The 19,932-nt window shown below is 37.0% G+C and overlaps 1 protein-coding gene across 1 annotated transcript; it reads left to right on the plus strand.

Annotated features, from left to right (window-relative positions):
* Window positions 1–441: 441 nt before the first annotated feature.
* Window positions 442–17,212, plus strand: pdcd6 (programmed cell death 6). The gene is made up of 6 exons (XM_084398572.1): window positions 442–652; window positions 3,352–3,413; window positions 11,358–11,402; window positions 14,111–14,269; window positions 14,503–14,612; window positions 16,361–17,212. The coding sequence occupies exons 1-6, from the start codon at window positions 564–566 to the stop codon at window positions 16,457–16,459; spliced, it is 564 nt and encodes a 187-aa protein (XP_084254698.1). The 5' UTR covers window positions 442–563; the 3' UTR covers window positions 16,460–17,212.
* The last annotated feature ends 2,720 nt before the right edge of the window (window positions 17,213–19,932 follow it).

Below are 19,932 nucleotides of genomic sequence, written 5' to 3' on the forward strand. Positions count from 1 at the left end.
TTTTTAATATTTATGTTGCATTAATGATAAATAAATTGACTATAACACTCTGAAAAAAAAAAGAAGACATTTTACATTTTATAAACGTATAGTTTAAAAGGTGACAGCAATGACAAATTATTTATTTATGTGACAATTTATTCACTGTAAGATTGTCTAATAAATTATGCTACCCTAAAAACAATAACACATTTATCACTATGGCCTCGTGTACACTTGGATTTTGTGGAAAATAATATCTTTATCCTGTCGAAATCTGTCAGTCTGAAGCAAACAGAAATATTTCATTTAGGAACAGTTCATATTTTCCATTAGTCAGACTGTTTGCCCCGCCCATTTAGCGCAAACACTCCACGCTGACACGTGAAGATCCAATCAAAACAGCAGAAAGCCCCGGCAGAATTCGAAGGGGGCTGTCCCGTGTGACGTCAGCTAATTTTTAATGGGAAGTGGGGAGTTTCACGCCACGCCTCTGCGTGAAGAATTCTTTAGGCAGATTTAAGCAAGTTGAATCTAGCTGCTCATAGAGCACATTTGATCGTCTAGCGGGGCAAGCCGTGGACATGGCCTATCAGCACCAGAACCAGTATAGACCACCTCAATATAACAACGCGCCGCCGGATCAGAGCTTTTTATGGAATATATTTCAGAGGTGAGTGAAAACACGAGCAGCGATTCCGCATTTGAACGCCTGTCGATTTGACAAGCGCAGCAGGAAAGAGCATGTTCTTGCAAGTCACGTACAAGAAGATACGAAATGCAATAGGCAACTAGTAGAGGGTCGTATAGCTCGCAAAAGCAAATGTCTGTCATTTTTTGTAGTTACTTCCGCCGCATTTCGATTGCTTTTCAGCGGATAGCAGACTCTTTTCGTCTGACTTTCGTTATCAAACCATTCAACACAGTTACTCAGTTTCTATTGCAACAGAGAATAATCGAATACGCCTTTTGCGTAGTTTTTAGCATTTTTGAATACCATTAGATCGCGCGCGTGTGTGTGTGTGTATTTATATATATATATATATATAGAGAGAGAGAGAGAGAGAGAGAGAGAGAGAGAGAGAGAGAGATGTGTGTATGTGTGTGTGTATATATGTGTGTGTGTCATTATTTTACACAAATACACACACGCATATAATAAGTGAGTGGAGTTTGAGTTGTTTTTGTTTAACAAAGTTGCTCGTCTCTATAGTACTGAATTATGTAATACTGCAGAGGATTGAGCCTTAAGGGCCGTTCACACGGGACGCGTTCTTATTCTTTCGTTCCAGTTGCGCTATTTTATATTGTTAGTTTATGTCACTAATCTCTATACATAATTTATATAGATCAGTGGACACGTATCTGGCCTTCGAGTCTGTATGTTGTCAACCGTTGCGATTTTGAGATGCCTTGTAAAGTTAAAAGTACTTAAACTTTCGTTTTGAACTCAAGAACGCATATAAGCGTTCCTTTAGAACATTTCCCTGCCGCCAAAACGCTAAAACAGACGCAACTCAGTCGACGTAACCTAGCAACATTCATGTTGAACTAATATAATATCACATGAAAACAAAATGATTGTTTCCTGGTCATATGACACGGGAATGTCTAAACGTGTTGTGAGTCACCAGTGTTTATCTTACATATGAGTCAAATGAGTTTCCATGACTATATTGAGCTGTGAGGTGAATTGTGTCATATTATGGTTGGATTATGATCGCTTTAGATGTATATGACCTGGTTGTGTATGTGGTTGCACGGGTTTTCAATCTTTGAGAAGCCACACACCCCCAATTATTATCATCCTCGTGTGAAGGAAAATATGTAAAAGACAGCTATATATAAATGCCCGTGTGTAAAATGTTATTTAGAAAATATTTAGTTAGTAAAAAATATAACAAATGCTGGGTTGTTTCAACCAAAGTGTGGGTCAAATATGGACAAACCAACCTTTAGTTTACATTTTTTTAATGACATTTTTAACCCAACGTCCATATTTGACCCAAACATGGGTTGAAACAACCCAGCATTTTTGTTGAGTATGTTAGATGTATTTATTTATTCATTAAAATAAAAATGTTAATCACATTAATCTTATTTTTACATCGACTCTAAACCCGATTTTCCTTTTGTTGCTCCCGGGGGTCCCTGGACCCCAGTTTAAAAGCCCCTGGACTTATAGTGAGGATGGTCGCTGTGATGTTATTGGGAAGTGAGTGGAAAAAGTTCAGTTAGAAAGCTTACTGAAACTCCGGGAAAACCAAATCCCCCTCACTCACTAAGCTGTAGACGTAGTTCCAGTTTTTTCCACTTTCCATTTAGGTAAAAGCAAGTAATGATCCAGATGTTCCTGAATGAAAGTTCTCGTTCAGTCAGTCCAGTTAGTAATGAAACCTAGTGATTCCCAAACCACTTCTTATCAGAATTGACTGGTACATAAAGAGTGACTTAAGTTGACAGTTGTTTCTGAATTCCTTGTGTGAATTAGAGTCACGAGTTCAAATATTGCCTTGTTGGGCAGGATAAACAAGCCAACAAGACATTCCTTTCACGGTTTACTGTGGTTACGGCCCAGACTGAACTCTCTTTCAAGGTTTTAGCTTTCCGAATTATTGAGGAGGCCTCTCTCTAGTCCGTCTTTTCTGTTTTTCTATGTTTTTTTTTTTCCCTCAGCTGCCTAATACTGGGGTTTTGTTGGTGTGCTAAGGCTATGGTGTATATTTCATAATACTGTAGCACAGGATTTTGTGAAACCCAATCCTTTTCTGTAATCTCTTTATTACAAAACAGACCAAATAGGCTAATACATGTAATTTCCACATGGATGGAGCACCATTCCCTTAAATTCAGCTCAGAAGGCTTGTAATGGAAACGTGTCCTTTTTACGATTTATGGCATGTGTGTAATGGAAAAGACACTCCCAACAGCAGAAATAGTCGAACCGCTCTGCGTGAGACAGACTTTCCCTCCTTTAAAGTCATTGCTGACATGCCTTGACTGAAATGAATCATAAAAAGATCAGCATGTGGCTGCGCCTTCACAACATCAATGAAAGAATGTTGAGCAAAGATCAAATCAAAATAAACACTTTTCTAAAATGTCCCATATGTAAACGCAAAGGAAATGAAAATGTTTTTAGATGTAAATGATTGGAAATAAAATGATATTCACTCTGAATCGTTCTCCACGTATAAGCTTTCACTTTCAGTTTCATTTGAGCAGGCTCACATACTGAGTTGTTTCCTATTTGTCCCATTACAGTTCTAGAACTCATTTGTATTTCAAGCTATTCACTGTAAGGGAAGTTTTTAACATGAATTACTTTATTTTTGGCTAGCCAATGATCAAAAATGTTTCTGTTTCCTCCAGGGTAGATAAAGACAGGAGCGGGGCAATATCAGACACAGAGCTTCAGCAGGCATTATCAAATGGTATGTTTATTTTTTCCCATTTTTTTCCCTTTTTTCTTACTTTTTAGTTGAAAGATTAAAAGATAAATATTCAGCAAAGGCCCTCAAGTATACATTTGCTGTGAGTTTTCCATTCACTAGCTTTTATTTCAGAGAATATCAGACCATAAAAGGAACCAGGTTTCCTTTACATCAGAAAAGAGTGTTTCTTGTACACAGTAAATGCTTTATGACAACACTCATCTGATTGTTTTGTCAATACTGTTATTTTGGCAATATGATTTAGCACAATTTACATGTGCCACATATGGAAATATTCTTTGCTAAATGAAGATGTCCACAGTAACTTTGGTTGCTAAATGAAGTTCGTGTTTATGCAATAACCATTATACCAAGTTTGAGGGCAACTTTTGGAGATTCCGTGCACTTCCTATGAATAGGGTACACAATGGGTCCTTTTCTCAACAAATGACCAGTGAAAGGAAGTGTTCAGAAAATGTGTATTGACCGCAGCTGGTCAAACTAAATACTATGTGTTTGTTGTTATTGGTAAGCTTTTATATTTCTCAGAAATATTTGTTGAATTTTTTTTTTTTTTCTTATAATAACTTGCATAAGAGGGTTGAAAATGAAAAATCTGTCATCGTTTACTCACCCTCAAGTTATTCCAAACCTGTATGAATTTCTTTCTTCTGCTGAACACAAAAGAAGATATGTTGAAGAATGTTGGTAACCAAACAGTTGATGGGCCACATTGACGTCAATAGTATTTGTCTCTATACTGTGGAAGTCAATGGGGTCCAACAACTGTCTGGTTACCAACATTCTTCAAAATATATTCTTTTGTGTTCAGCAGAAGAAAGTAATTTGATAGACCATAAATTTGATAGTTAACTAGAAAAATGGTTTGTTTTTAAAAAAGAATTGCCATATATACAATGATATTTTTACTCTTATCAAAAACATATAATGTTATTATTATAAGAACTGCATTATATGCAATTACAAATTAGTTCATTTTAACCTTTAATATTATATTAATGCACCAGCTGACTGGGTTACCTGTATAGTTTACAGCATTTTGTTCTGACTTTTGTTTTTTTTTTACTTGAGAAAAATTTACATGTGAAGAGTTCAGATGCAGAAACCATCTGAAATTTTCTTCTAGAATGATCATTTTTATCAAGCTCATATATTTAAGTTCAGTAATTTCACTTAAATGACAGTTAATAGGTAATTTTCATTGCAAACTTCAATATACGAGCTTGATAAAAATCGTCTAGAAGAAAATTTCAGATGGCACTTAGAGGCTTTCGCATCTGAACTCTTCATGTACTGTACCTGATTCATATCCAAATGAATCGAGTTGAATCTAAATCTGAATGGAATCGCAAGCTTATGAATTGCGCAATTTGTGTCGATTTCCAGCCTCATAAAAACACAGTACCAGTCACTGTTGGTGACTCCTGAATCCTTGTTATTTTTTCTAACTTTGTGTGTGGCTCCGCTTCCAAAGATGCACGACTTCGAGGCGATTCTGGTACGCCTGTACCATGTCAGCCACGCAGCATGCACTTGTCTAAATTATTTGCTTACATTTATGAAATGTGCCTACATATCTGCATATATAAGCCTTTTTAATGAAAATAAAGGTCCATGTTTTACTGAAAATGTTCATGAAATTAAAAAATATTTAAGAGATTGTTGTTTAATTTAGTTTTATACATATGTTCTCATATCCATATATTTTGAGTAATAATCTCAAGGTTTACTGTATTTTACACGATTCTTTGGTTCTTTTGTATCGTGGGTTTGGTGAAGTGTAAGAAAAAACAAACAAGGTCTTGTGCACTCAACGAGCACAACCGCTCACACCACGATGACGTCATTTTTACCTCACGCACCTTCGCGCTCATGCGGATACGGCGAGTATAAACCACGCTTAAGGAGGACAGAAAACCTGAAGGAGATTGATCTATTCAGCTGGCTGATTTCCATGTCTTATTTATCAGTTAGAGTTGGTATAACTCAATATTTTAACTAACTGCAAAATCATAATTCATCAAAGCCTACTGATTAATCAGTGAAATAATCGATTAGTCGATTAATCGTTTCATTAGTCATTGAATTCATAGATTATAAAAATAATCATTAGTTGCAGCCCTAACATAAAGTCGCAATCACGTTTTATTATGTGGCGGAAACAAGGCTTCCATCGTTTTTTGTGCTCTAACGTTTAAAAAAAGTTATAGGACACCAGAGTTTACCTTACTCATGGATTGCGCCTTATATCTGAAATATCTCCTTACCCTATTCTGCTTCATGAGCATATGGCTTTGCTGCCAAAGTGGGTCAGAGTTCTTTCCCTCCTGCCAGAAGCTGTTATCTGCTCTGAGCAGTAAAGGTTGATGAAGTGCTCGTCTCAACGAGGTGCAGAATTAGCAGGAAGCTCTGTTATCATTCTTGAGAGTTGGCCGTGTGAGTTTAAGCTGAACGGTTCAATGATCCCAGCGCTGGTTCCTGTCAGCACTGCTGCAGTGTGTTGTTATTAGCACATAGGCCATTGTCACACTCTATACATTTCAGCAACACTGCGTCATGAAGTATAGAATTGTGTAACATTGTAGTAACCCTGTGATATTATGAAGAGGTATGCCATTGGAATTTCATAGTGTACTTTTGTTGAAGTGCCACGTGTTATGCAGTGTATGGCTGGAGCTTTCCTGCGTTCCTGTTCATAGATTAGTGGTTTTGTGTTCAGGTCAAGCCTTTCAGCACTGCTAAAGTCCATTACTCTGTTCTCTGAGTCTCTGAAAGCACCTCAGGGACACAGCAGTCGCACCAGGGGTCTGACCTCAACACTTGATGCTGAAAATGTCTATATATGTCTGCACTCTGCAGTATACACTCTTAAAAATAAAGGTTCTTTATAGATATCGATGGTTCCATGAAGAGCTTTAACATCCATGGAACCTTTTCATTGCACAAAATGGTCTTTATAGGGGAAACAAATGACTTAATTGTGCTTTACAATAAGAAAAAATGGTTCTTTTAAAGTCCCCCTGTGGTGAAAATCAAGCTTTTAATGTTGTTTATTTGTCTATGTGGTGTTTTTAATATGCTTTAAAGGAACACTCCACCGGTTTTTTTTTCATATTAAACTGTTATTCCCTTAACTAAGACGAGTTGATACATACCTCTCTCGTCTCAGTGCGTGCACTCAATCGCTCTGGCGCGCGGCGACACTTTGATAGCACTTAGCTTAGCCCAGTTCATTCATTAGGATCCAAACAGAGATGAAGGTGGAATCGAGATATGGCGGTATAGCACTTGGGAGCACTTCGACTCGGCGCAGTAAAAAGTCACATTGGTTCTAATGACAGAAGTGAGAGGGAGAGGGGGAGAGGATTTTTCAGGAGTGATGATATTACTGCGCCGAGTGGAAGTGCTCCCAAGTGCTATTCCGCCATACATTATAGTTATCCTTTTATCCGTTTTATTTTGTGTCACCATACTTGGTCGTGTAACTACTCGTGTAACTGTATTTAAATAGGGAAAACGTGGAGGTGTTTGATCGCTTCTAACTTCATCTCTGTTTGGATCCTAATGAATGAACTGGGCTAAGCTAAGTGCTATCAAAGTGTCGCCGCGCCAGAGCGATTGAGTGCACGCACTGAGACGAGAGAGGTATGTATCAACTCTTCTTAGTTAAGGGAATAACATAGTTTAATATGAAAAAACGGTGGAGTGTTCCTTTAAGACTAACAATGTACAAACCATTGCTGAGTATTTTCTCCTTAAAACTGCAGTGAACCAAAGACAGTCTCAAAAATGCGGTTTGAAATTGCTGGTGAGCTGGTGTGAGTGAGTGGAGGCGAGGCTCATTTGCATATTCATAAACTGTGTATACTAAATGAGGAAAGGGTGTCGTGTTACATTCAGGCTATTTTATTTTGTGTTTTCAATGAAAAAACTTTTAAATGTGTAATTTTTAGAGATGCACCGATTGATCGGCTGGTGACCGGAATTGGCCGATTTTCACGTGATCGGCCATGACCGGCGACCGGCCGGTCAGTCTGACATATGCCGATTTTATGCCGGTCAAATGCACTCGGGCGCCGGATGATTAACCTTTTGAGCGGTACGGTCTCATATATGAGATTTGTATGTCTGTGCCCATGAGAGTACGGTGCGGCGCCACATTTAGATGTTCAGGGACGTCGCATAACTGCCAGATTCAAACTGTGCTTTCGCGCGTTGGCTGGCGCTGAGCCAGAGTTGGACGCGTTCAGCGCTGTCATATATCACAACTAATAAGCAGTGTTTTCAACCTCATAATGTTTATTTTAGGTTTCAGATATTTAAATACACATAAGCACGATTAAAACAATACATTTGGAGTTTGTAAAACACACACTGATGTCTGTGGAAGCAGTAATAACAATATATTCAAATATAATTTGCCGACATGTGTGTTATTCATATCAGACAAACATATAGTGGAAGTAACTATAAAGTTTACTCTATTCTTCTCAGTTCACCGGCCACTTTCTTGCATTTATTTCGGAGAAACTGATGAATTCACGTGCTGTAAATCCGACTGACAGGACAACATTGCGGCGCCCATCTCATTATAGATCAAGATGAAAGGTTTTTAAACGACCAAATACACTCACTTACACGTATTTGAGAATCGGAATATCAGATAGGCTAGTTGATGACATGGTAAGCAAGTCTGTGAATATTTTGAATAAAAAAGGAAAAGTGAAATAAAAGCGACACATCTGTCATACAGTATTATTGTGGCTGCGGTGTATCGCGTGACGCGTCGCCATGGAAACATTAAAGGGAACGTTCGCGAAAAAACTCACTCGGGGGTGGGGGTGTCAGTTAGAATATTTTAAACTTACGCGTGAAAGGGTTAAAGAAAAGATGGAAAATAAATATTTGTGTGTGCTGTAAAGTGGTTAGAAAAAAATTAAATCGGAATCGGCTAAAATCGGTATCGGCAGGTCAAACTCAGTGAAAAATCGGAAATCGGAATCGGCCTAGAAAATTGTAATCGGTGCATCTCTATTTTGGTGATCAAAGATGAGTTTTAAAGGATAAAATTATTGACTACAGGGGGACTTCAAAAAACGTAAACATTTTTATGGGGGAAACCTAAAATCGCTGCCTAAACCTCCTTTCTTTATTTTTTAAGAGAATATTTTCCAGCTGTATATTTTGATATTAATGAATTTCCTCTGAAATAGCTTTATCTTTATTATTATGTTGAACTAACACTTCTGTATTGTCACTGTTATAAAAAAAAATAAAAAAAAATCTCCTATTATTCCCTACCCCTCTTTCATCTGTTGTTTTTCAGGGTGTCTGAACTTTATTTGATTATCTTACATTAAAAGTTGTTTCCTCTCAGCTCAGTCGTTTAGCTGGCTCAACACATTTAAACACTCCTGAATTTCTCCAATGCTGCTCTAGGCGTTTGCTGTAGTGCTGCTGTTCATGTAGATTTATATCAGAAGTCATTGCTGTAAGGGAAGTGAAGCCGTGGCAGTGGGCAGCTGTGATTTACTATGTCACAACCGTCCAGTTCACTGACTCCAGCCGTGTTGCATTATAATTTCACTCCTGTGACCAGAGCATAATGAATTTTACTCACAAAGTCTAAATGGAAATGAAAACATAAAAATCTGCTGTTAGGACTGTTTAGCTGTGGTTGACTGTTTTATAGGCCTGTAGTGACTGACTGCCTGGCTCTCATTTATCTCATATTTTTTGGAGTTTTTAGGGTTGTTTGCTTGTGGTGTGGTCAGATTCAGAGATGTATAATCAGACTTGATCAAAAATACAGTAAAAACAAAAAAAAGATTGTAAAATAAATTTTTTTTTATGATTTTCTATTTTAACATTTTAAAATGTTTTTTATTCTTGTGATGGCAAAGCACATTTTTTTACTCCAGTCTTCAGTGTCACATGATCCTTCAGAAATCATTCTAATATGATGATTTGGTGCTCAAGAAACATTTCTTATTATTCATTTTGAAAACAGTTGTGCTGCTTAATATTTTTTGTGAAAATCATGATAAAAAATGTTTTGCATAGAAAGTTCAAAAGAACAACATTAGTTTGAAATATAAGTCTGTAATAATGTAAAAGTCTTCACTGTCGCGTTTGGTCAATTTTAATTGCATAGTTGCTGAATAAAATAATACATTTTCTGTAAAAAAAGAAAAAAAAAGAAAATGAAAATGTTTCACAAAAAAAATAGACACCGGTTTGTATATGCCTGCGTGCACCATTTCACAAATACTCAAGAGAAAAAAAAGCCATAATTCTATCGTCAAGGACAAAAATATATTTTGTTTTTTAATAATGAAAAGGTTCTATAAAAAATAAATATGTACATCCAGTAAATTTCTTAATTCACTCACCTCTGAAAGGTGTAGTAAAAAGCAATTCTTTGACCCTTTATGTTATTATACCATCCATTTCTAAGCCCAGTCTCTTAACATAAAATGTGTTTTATCAGCTGTGTTTGTCTCTTGAATATGATTTTAAAAGAAGTCCTTGTTTTAGCATATGCAGTGTTGTTGTATGCGGCTGACGGCTGTGTGCTTGTCTAGTGAGTGATGTGAATGTTGCTGTTTTTCCATGATTCCTCCCGGAGTGGGCATTGCTGTGACTGGAGCCAGTGTGCAGCACATAGGGGCGTCTTTGTGCCTCAGTTCAGACCCGCCTCCTCTCCAGTCCTTGCCACTAGCAGCCATTCTCCCTCTGAGATGGCACCACGCTATTCACACTATTTCCAACAGCCTACCTAATATGGCTAGGGTGACCTTGGTGGCTCAAAAAAAAAAAAGTTTAAATTTTATTTATAGATAGATAGATAGATAGATAGATAGATAGATAGATAGATAGATAGATAGATAGATATAAGATGTTAAGATATATATTTCTTTTTTTTTTTTTCATTACAAAGGTTATTTTTTCCATTCTGTTCTTCCTGTGTCCCGGGGCTATTCACATCTGTCCCCATCCCACTAACTAGAGGAGCATCCTGATTATTCCCTGATTGTTCACCCAGTGCAAGTCCTTCCCCTCTCTCGTAGAGGCTCTTTCAGTGTGTGTGAGGCTATGACTCAGCATTGCGAAGAAGAATGGCTTTATTTTACAGCTGTACGTTTCATTCCTGTGTCTTCTGGTGTTGTTACGCGGAGCACGCCGCCCACTGTGTGCTGTAGGTGTGCTAAGATAAGCACGCTCAAACAAATGATAGTGTTATTTCAGCCAAAGCAGAAAGGGAGAGTTCACTGAGCTGGGATCAGAGACTGACCTATATAGACTATAAAATGTGTTCCTCAAGGTCAGTAAAGGCTGCCTACTGAACCGTACCTGAAATGTCTTTTTTTCCACATTCATGTTATGACCAAAATGCCACTCCTTAGTGATCTCACCATTGCCATTACAAATCAGTTTAAAATAGAAACTATACAGCTGTGTTCTGTTGTGACCGTGATCTTAAAAATGATATGAAGGCTATTGAATAAGTGTTCCTGGTTTTACTATCTATGATTACTCTGTGTGTAAGGTTGAAAAAAAGTTTGTTCTCATAATCTTTTATTAATATGTCATTCCCTTTTAAAATGTGCAGAAATGTCTATTTTACAGGTTTAAGAGCCTTCCAGAAAATAATCGGGCACTGGCAAAACATCTAGGCCTACTCAATATAATGAAATATAAGCAGAATATTTACTTTTAATGATACAAACATGATTTTTTTTTTTTTTTTGCTCAATATTCGATTTATATTCTACTTAAATATGTTAAAAACAGTGCATGACATAACATTTATCAACATTTTGCTTACAGGAATGACTGGCATATTGATTCAAGCTTCCTTTTGTTGCTTTAATAATTTTAGTTTTAAATGGAATCTGATTATTTGTTTTGTTTCATCTCCAGGCACATGGACACCGTTCAACCCTGTGACCGTCAGATCAATTATATGTGAGTATTATCATTGTCTTGTATTCACAAAACCATATACATTGGCCGTTTCTCGATATGCATTCTTTAGTGATCTTGTGTTCTCTTACTACGTCATCATCAACCGCCAAAGTTCAGTTCCAATCCTCCAGAACGCAAGTACAGATAATGCATGAAAATACCCAGATGTGTTCTTGATATCGAGGATGCATTGAGTGCAGACTTAAGAGGATCAAAACGTAAAAAATCCTAGAAGTCATATCGGGCAGACGACGTATGCCTGTAAGCTTTAAACTTCTCTGTTCTCGCTCGAGATTCCCGCTGAAAGCTCGCAAGTACGTGATGGTTTGCGAAAGTAAACAGTTGTTGTTTGTTTGGCATAATTGTAATGAAGTTAATACCTGGAGACTGCCTTTAAAAGAATCCTAAAGTTGACAAAGCATTAAATATACAAGTAAACGTTAAATAATAAATATACATACTCATGTAAAATAAAAAGATATCAAATAATAACAATAATGTAAGTCAATATTTTAATAGGTTATGACATCTGTGATGTTATGTTTTATTTATTGTGCATTGATTGCTGCTGTCCCACTGCCTAATATGTGCTGAACGGTCAGTTGAGCAACATATCAATGCTCACAAGGATGTGTTCTGTGTCCTCGTGTCCTTCCGAGTCTGTTCTTTAAGGTAGCCTAGCAAGACCGGTCTCCACGAGAAATTAGAAACAGTCATTCTGTCTTTTTCTTCTTTGTCCCATAATCCTCTGTTTGTTTGTGAGCTCCATGGCAACCTAGATTGTTTCCTATTAGCACATTTAGCTTATAAAGGTTGAGTTGTTTCAGCTCAAACTGAAAGCATGTAGCTGTCATCTGCCTTCAAAGTTACTCAAAAAATGGAAAAATTTTGTCTTGAGCAACAGAAATCTGCAGAGCTTCTCTTGAGAAAGTTAGTCAATAATAATAGACTGTGTTTAATGACTCTTTACTCCAGAATAAGTTGATCTCTTTCAGCTCATTTAAAGTAACATGCCGACTTTTTGGGACTTTAGCTTATTCACTGTATCCCCCAGAGTTAGATAAGTCCATACATACCCTTTTCATCTCTGTGCATGCCGTAACTCTGTCTGACGCACCCACCGCTAGCCTAGCTTAGCACAAAGACTGGAGGTAAACGGCTCCAGCTAGCATACTGCTCCCAATAAGTGACAAAATAACGGCAACATTTTCCTATTTACATGTTGTGATAGGGCTGGGCGATATGGCCTAAAAAAAAAATCCCCGATTTTTTTCACAAAAAATCCGATTTACGATTTAAATCGATTTTTTTTTCCTTTTTTCCCTACTTAAAATCAATCTGCAGATGACAAAGAAATTGTTCAAAACAATTTTTAACTTTATTTTGTTTTGAATTTCCCTTCTGGGATTTGATTTGGATTTTCCCCTTGGGGTTAAAGTGCAATCAGAAACAACAAGGGATTGGGATTGGTGGGGAACGTGGAAAAAAAATGTACATCACAATAAAGTGTATTGTGATTGTTAAAACATTTGGTAACTAAACAGAATTTTATTAAGTTTAGTGACAACACAATGTTTACATGGTAGTCTACAATGACTGGTATGCTACTGTTTTTATTATTGCTTTCACAATTTCAATTCAATTCTTGTGATTTGATTCTGATCTTGATTCAATATCGATTCCTTTGGATAAATACTAGGTACAGTAGATACATGTTAATTTAAAGGCCTTTCAGCTGGTATTATTATTAAAGGTTAAAAATAACATCTCAAATTAAATATAATGTTTTTTTATAATAACAAGTTCAACATTATAATATTTTAATGATATAGGTAAAAATATAATAAATATGTAATATATGTTATCATATTTAGCAAAATACTACTCTCTACAGCAATTATTTTAAAGTCCAACTAACGTGCTATGGTCATTAATGGGCTTTCCAGAGGTAAAAGTAACTTTACGTGACGTATTGTCCTCCAGCAGTTATTATAGACCTATTTCCGCAGTTGAAAAACACAGATCGATCGATTTTATTTCATTTCGTAAAGTTGAACTGTATCTTTCAAATTACCTACTGATCCTTCGTGTTTATTTAGCCTACTATTAACTAGTAGTAAAGAGTAACAGATGATCGGTTCACGTGCCGCTTGAACTCTGTCAGTGATCTGTCAAGCGCCAAAACGATGTTTATTGTTTGAATTTCGTAATTAAATCGACTGAATCTGAGACTTTGTTTCATAGCAATAGTAACCTTCTCTGTCTTGTCTGTCGGTGTCAGTGTCCTCTCGCTGTGACTATACAAATCACAACATGTAAATAGGAAAATGTTGGCGTTATTTTGTCACTTAATGGGAGCATTATGCTAGCTGGAGCTGTTTACCTCCAGTCTTTGTGCTAAGCTAGGCTAGCGGTGGGTGCGTCGGAAAAAGTCCCCAAAAGTCGGCGTGTTCCTTTAAAGTTAATACACATGGGCATCGTACCAGCTCAATTATGATCTTTCAGGGATACATTTCCATCTTTTCTCTAGTAATGGTAGGCAAAATGTTATGAACTATGGCCGTGTTTTGTAAACATAGTAAATGGTTTTGACAGAAAATCACCAGTCACGTTACCTCAAAAGTGAAGTAATGCAATAAATCATCAAATTTGAGGATTAAATGTGACCAAACATTCCCTAAATGCTTTCTTCTCTTTCTTTTTTTAAGCTATGTTTGACCGGGAGAACAAAGGCGGGGTCAACTTCAATGAGTTTGCCGGCGTTTGGAAGTACATCACAGACTGGCAGAACATCTTCCGCACCTACGACAGGGACAACTCAGGGTTTATCGACAAGACCGAGCTCAAACAGGCTCTCACCGGCTTTGGTGAGTTCGTAATGCTTACTTATTGACCGCTATTAATGGAAAGTCGGAGGTGATGGATGCATTCAGTGAGGTGTTTAAAAGAAAATCCTGTAGGAATGAGAGGCAAGGGCATTGATTCACAAGACCAATACAAGGAAGGACAAATGAACTGATGGAACAACTGATGAAAAATGATTATTGTCAACCTTGTGGAAAATTCTGAACTAATTTCAAACACTTCTCTTTTTACACAGGTTATCGTCTCTCAGATCAGTTTTACAACACACTGATAGAGAAATTTGACCGTCAGAAGAGGGGACAAGTGGCTTTTGATGACTTCATTCAGTGCTGTATTGTACTACAGGTAATGATCTGTGTTGTATGCATTTGCAATTTGCACTTTATAAGGATAATTCATCCAGAAATGAAAATGCTGTCAGTATTTTAACACCCTCGTGTTGTTTTCTTTCTTCTGTGGAACACAAACGGAGAATGTTTGAAGAATATCCTGTCCATTCTTTTTCAAATGAAAGTAAATGAGTACTTGGACTGTCAAGCTCCAAAATAGCAAAAGAACCTTAAACATATTATAAAAGTAATTCATGCAAGCTATCATTTGATAGCTTTGTGTGAGCAACAAACAGAATTTTTGTTATTTGCGGACCATTTGCCATCGAATCATCTATCAATGAAGAGTTCATGATAGATGAATATCTGTTTCGTGAATTAATTTTTCTTAAGAATCAGATCTTTTCAACTGATTTGAAAGCTTCTTCATCATTTTGAGTCACTTTTACCTAGAAACACATTTCGTGTTTTATACACTAAAAATGCAGCCTATTAATTCACCAAAAAAAGAAAATTATGTCATTAATTACTCACCCTCATGTCGTCCCAAACCCGTAAGACCTGCGTTCATCTTCGGAACACAAATAAAGATATTTTTGATGAAATCAGAGAGCTCTCTGACCCCTCCATAAACCGCAATTTAATTACCACTTTCAAGGCCCAGAAAGGTAGTAAAGACATTGTTAAAATAGTCCATGTGACTGTCAACCTTAATTTTATGAAGTGACGAGAATACTTTGTGCGCAAAAACAAACAAAAGTAATTTTTCTCTCGTTTGTGTCAGTCTCCTACGCTGTTTACGTTGTAAATACAGGGCAGCTCTTCCGAGTTCTACGTCAGAACGCCGGCTTACCATTGGCCGACGCTGTTGACGTGAGCACCACTACACATACGTGTGATGCTGACCAATGGTGAGCCAGCGTTCTGATGAAAGGTAATATTTGAAAAAGCATAATGGGGCACTTTAATGATAATGTATTATTATTAGTAGTAGTAGTATGGTTCTACTGCAAACTGGAATTTTATTTTTGCTTAAATGGGCTTATGAATTTTCATGTATTAATTGCTTTTTTATTGCCAATGTATGAACAGCTAGGTTGCCTATGAAAGCCTGTAGGCTGATTTTTATGTGAAGGATTCGTTGTTTTTGCTGGAAAAATCAAAAGGATGTGACGTTTACACACACACTCCCAAGAGCCTCTCTTCCGCTGCTCTTTCTGCTGCGTGAACGGCCGTTGGGGATGTTCGTTAACAGTAAATCGCTGCAAAAGTGTTTCCATCTTCCATCGGTGTCGCTAATGACAAGGGTTTCTGAATTTTATATACAGCCCCTTTAACTCAAAAAGTGTTTTGGGGTCAAACTAACTCAGATATTTGGTCACATCTATTAATGAATCAGTCTGATCTGGTTCTTGAGTTCAATGCACTGATTCAGTATTCCAGTTACAGTGGTTCAGTTTACGGGAGGGGAAGATTATCAGTGAATAAACTTACATTTTTGTCTGTTCCTAATCCTAACATAAAACTATCGTTTAACTTCAGAAGACTTGCAATACATAGCTCTTGACTTACATAGACGTATGGTGCTTTTGTGTCCTTTTTGAAGCTTGAACACTTGAGTCCCCATTCATTGTAATTATATAGAAAAGCACAGTCTTGTTTTGTGTTCAGCAGAAGAACAAAAGTCAAACGGGTTTGGGACAGTTCGCCATAATGCAGTGATATACACCTAAAACTGATTGGGTGTTTTTTTATTTTCAACAGAGGTTAACTGACGTGTTCCGGCGATATGACACAGATCAGGACGGCTGGATCCAGGTGTCGTACGAGCAGTATCTGTCAATGGTCTTCAACGTGGTATAGCACAACACGAGCACGCCTGCACTCTCCTGTGCCAAACGCCAAATGTCCCTCCCCATGCGGTCTGAGACAGAGACTAGCCAATACTACCCTCTACCGGACGACACGGGGACGGGATTTTTATGACTCTTCATTACGTCTATCTGTCTGTTTGTTCGTCTGTTAGTAGCCATGTCGCCATATTTCTTAACCATTATTATTGAAAGAATTATGGAATATCACTCTCTCTCTGTGTTTAATGAATGTTGACATTGTGAAAATCATATTAAGACTCAGTTGCATGCTTTCTGATAAACCTTCTTAATGTCAAAGCATGAATTAATGTTTCTTTCTTTGGCTGAATTCATGTTTACAATGAAATACTGTGAGTGCAGGTTGTGTTTGCCATAAAAAGATCCTTTTATTTGGATTGACTGTCAGCTCTTCCATATATTTGTAAAGAATTATATTTTTAATCTGCACAATAATGTAATTCAACCTTTTATTTTAAGAAGGAGGTACATATGCTTTTGTATGCCTTTTTCATGCATGATGCCTTACAACTGTTAAAATAACAAACAAAAAAAACTGTTTTATTAAAAACTGGAAATAAGTTTGAAAATAAGTCTTTCATTTGTATGTGCATCTTTTCATGAATGTTACTCATGAGCTATTTAAGCAATTTAACATTATTTACCAAGAGTCTGACAGCACACAAAAGATAACAATGAGTGTCATTACTGTCAAATATGATAAATAAATATTTTTTTTAGGTTAGATTGGATGGTCCTCTTTATATAAAGTACAATTCTACCCCCTAGTGTATAGTTTTGTGTAATACATGCTTGGGCATGCTAAATATATTTCTGGCTTAGCAATTTAAAACATTAAAATAATTGCCTGCCCCTAAACGGCAACGAATTTTCATTTATTGAGGATTTCCACCTCCGCTTTACTTATGTATGTGCACAACTTTAATCGTAGGGGAGACCGGGGAGTGTAACACGGTGTAAATGTTTGTCATGCTAACTTAAAACCCACACAAGCTACAACAGTTGTGTTATGGCTGTTTAGTGGGGGGATGGTTGTAACAGTTCATCAAAATGTCTCTGCATTGTGTGCATGGAACACTGGAAACACATGGTTGGAAGAAGTGTGGGTCAGGTGTGCATGTTGTCAGTTCTAGGCCCATAAGGCCTGCATGCACACCAGGGGCAGCCATCTACATTGACAGCAAACTCTGTGAAAGTGACTGAACCATTATGTGACAGGAATGCAGTACGCAAAAATGCAAGTTATGTCCATTTATATCCAGAAGCAAGTTATATCCAGTTTTACAACTTTGTTGCCATGACGCCTAAAACCCTAAAATAGGCGTAAAACGAGTTGAGCAACTCTTCAGCTGAAATAAAAAGAAAGTTTACAAGAACAAATGTTAGTGTTTTTTTATACATATAAGATACGCTTCACATTTCTAGATCACGGTTAAAGGCAAGGGGTGATCGTGCACTTGCAATAGTTGGGCCTAGCTATGGAATGGTCTCCCCTTATCTGTGAAAATGAGCTTAAAACTAAATTGAAATCTTATTTTTTTACTTTGGCTTTTTAAACTTTATGTTAAATTTGCTGATTTTATTTTGTATTGTTTTTAATCTTATTTGTACAGCACTATGGTTCAACTGCTGTTGTGTTTATCAGTGCTTAATAAATACAGGAAATGTTAAATGTAAATGAATGTAAGAAGCAGAATTTTAAAATCAATATGAGGGACTGGGGAAATGTGTTTGATAGAAGAAGTTCTAGAAACAACTGGAGTTTATAAAGAAGTTTAGAAGAGAGACCAGTGAGAGATGGAATTAATATTACATAGGTGAAAGTATGCAGTACGCGTGATATTATTAACATGAGCTTAGAAGGATAGAGTGCTATCAAAGATGACACCCAGACTCTTAATCTGCAATGAAGGAAAAATTAGTTATTATTAGTTATTGAGTTATCAATAGCCACAGAAAAACAATCTGATTTTTTTAGAATAGATTTTGTGTTTACAAAAGCTGGGACCAAGATGGTTCTTGTGCATGTTGCCCAGTTGGGACAAACCTAGTGGCAAGTGCAATCCTGAATGAAATCCATGTGGGCAATTGCCATGGGCCATTATGGAACCTGTGGACAATCCTTTATAGGGCCCAGTTTTTCAGCCCATTTCTTACCCATATAGGCCCCATATACACGTGTTGGCTGGGAAGGAGGACTTCAGTTTTACCGCTATTGAGTTTTAAAAATTTAGCTGAAAGCCCATCTTTAATTTCAGCCAAACAACTGGACAGAGATTGGTGAAGGAGAGGAACCCTTGCAAGACAGATAGAGCTGGTCGTCATAAGCACAGCAATGAAAATGGATACCATATTTCCCAAAAATATGACTGAGAAGAAGTAAGTAGATGAATAAAAGAGGGCCCGAAACAGAACCCTGAGGAACACCAGAGGTTATCACTAGATGATTTTGAAATATTTAAGTTGGACGAACTGAGTGTGACCAGAGAGAAATGATCTAAAACAAGACTTGGGTGTTAGTAATCCCAAAAGAAGCTAACCTGTCAAGGAGTATATTGTGCAAGACGAAATCGAAGGATTTAGAGTCAGCTGCCAGTAACAGGCTGTTAGTGATTTTAACAAGAACAGTCTCTGTGCTATGCTGGGGACGGAAGCCCGATGGAAATTGTTTAAACAATTTATTGTCAAAGAAATGATCATGCTACAACACACTTTTTCCAAAACAAATTAAATAAATGGTAAATTTGAAATTGGACGAAAGTTATCAAAATTGGATGAATCAGCCCCTGTGTTCTTAAATATGAGAGAAATAATAGAAGATTTAAGAGATGAAGGAACCAAGCCTAAATCTGTCGGTTGCGGTACCCTTAAGTACCAGCAGATGGAAGCCTCGTTCCACACTGTTTCCAGAGACTCCCAGAACCCTCTGCTCATTATTAGTTAACCTGTTTCAGCTGTCTTGTTTTCTTAGTTTATTACCCTGTCTATTTAAATGCCTTTTGCCCTGCATTCATTATGAAGTCTTGTTTGCTTTGATTCACATTCTCAAGCAGTTTAGTGTTCCTTATATGTTATCTCTGCCAGACTCTTGGATTCTTTGTTCCTGTCTGCCCTTCATGGAGTGTACTTTGTGTATTTGGACTGATTGTATTGACCCTCTGCCTGGTATGGACCATGACCTTGGATTATAAACTGCGTTTGGATTCTTACTCCTTATGCTGTGTATGCTATGTTATTGTTGCCTCTACTCTCATAATAAAAACCTGGATAAAGACAAACTCATTCCAGAAACTCTACAGCAGTTAGCTAATGCTGACATCTCCATGACAGACAGCTGTATATTATGGATGAAATTCTTTCATTATTTGGAAAGGATATAGAAAACAATATTGTGGTAGCCCTTAATTTGATCAAAACATCCAAAATTGCATGTGCAAAATAAAT

The sequence above is a fragment of the Rutilus rutilus genome (assembly GCF_951802725.1).
Source record: "Rutilus rutilus genome assembly, chromosome: 24".
Classification (NCBI taxonomy): Eukaryota; Metazoa; Chordata; class Actinopteri; order Cypriniformes; family Leuciscidae; genus Rutilus; species Rutilus rutilus.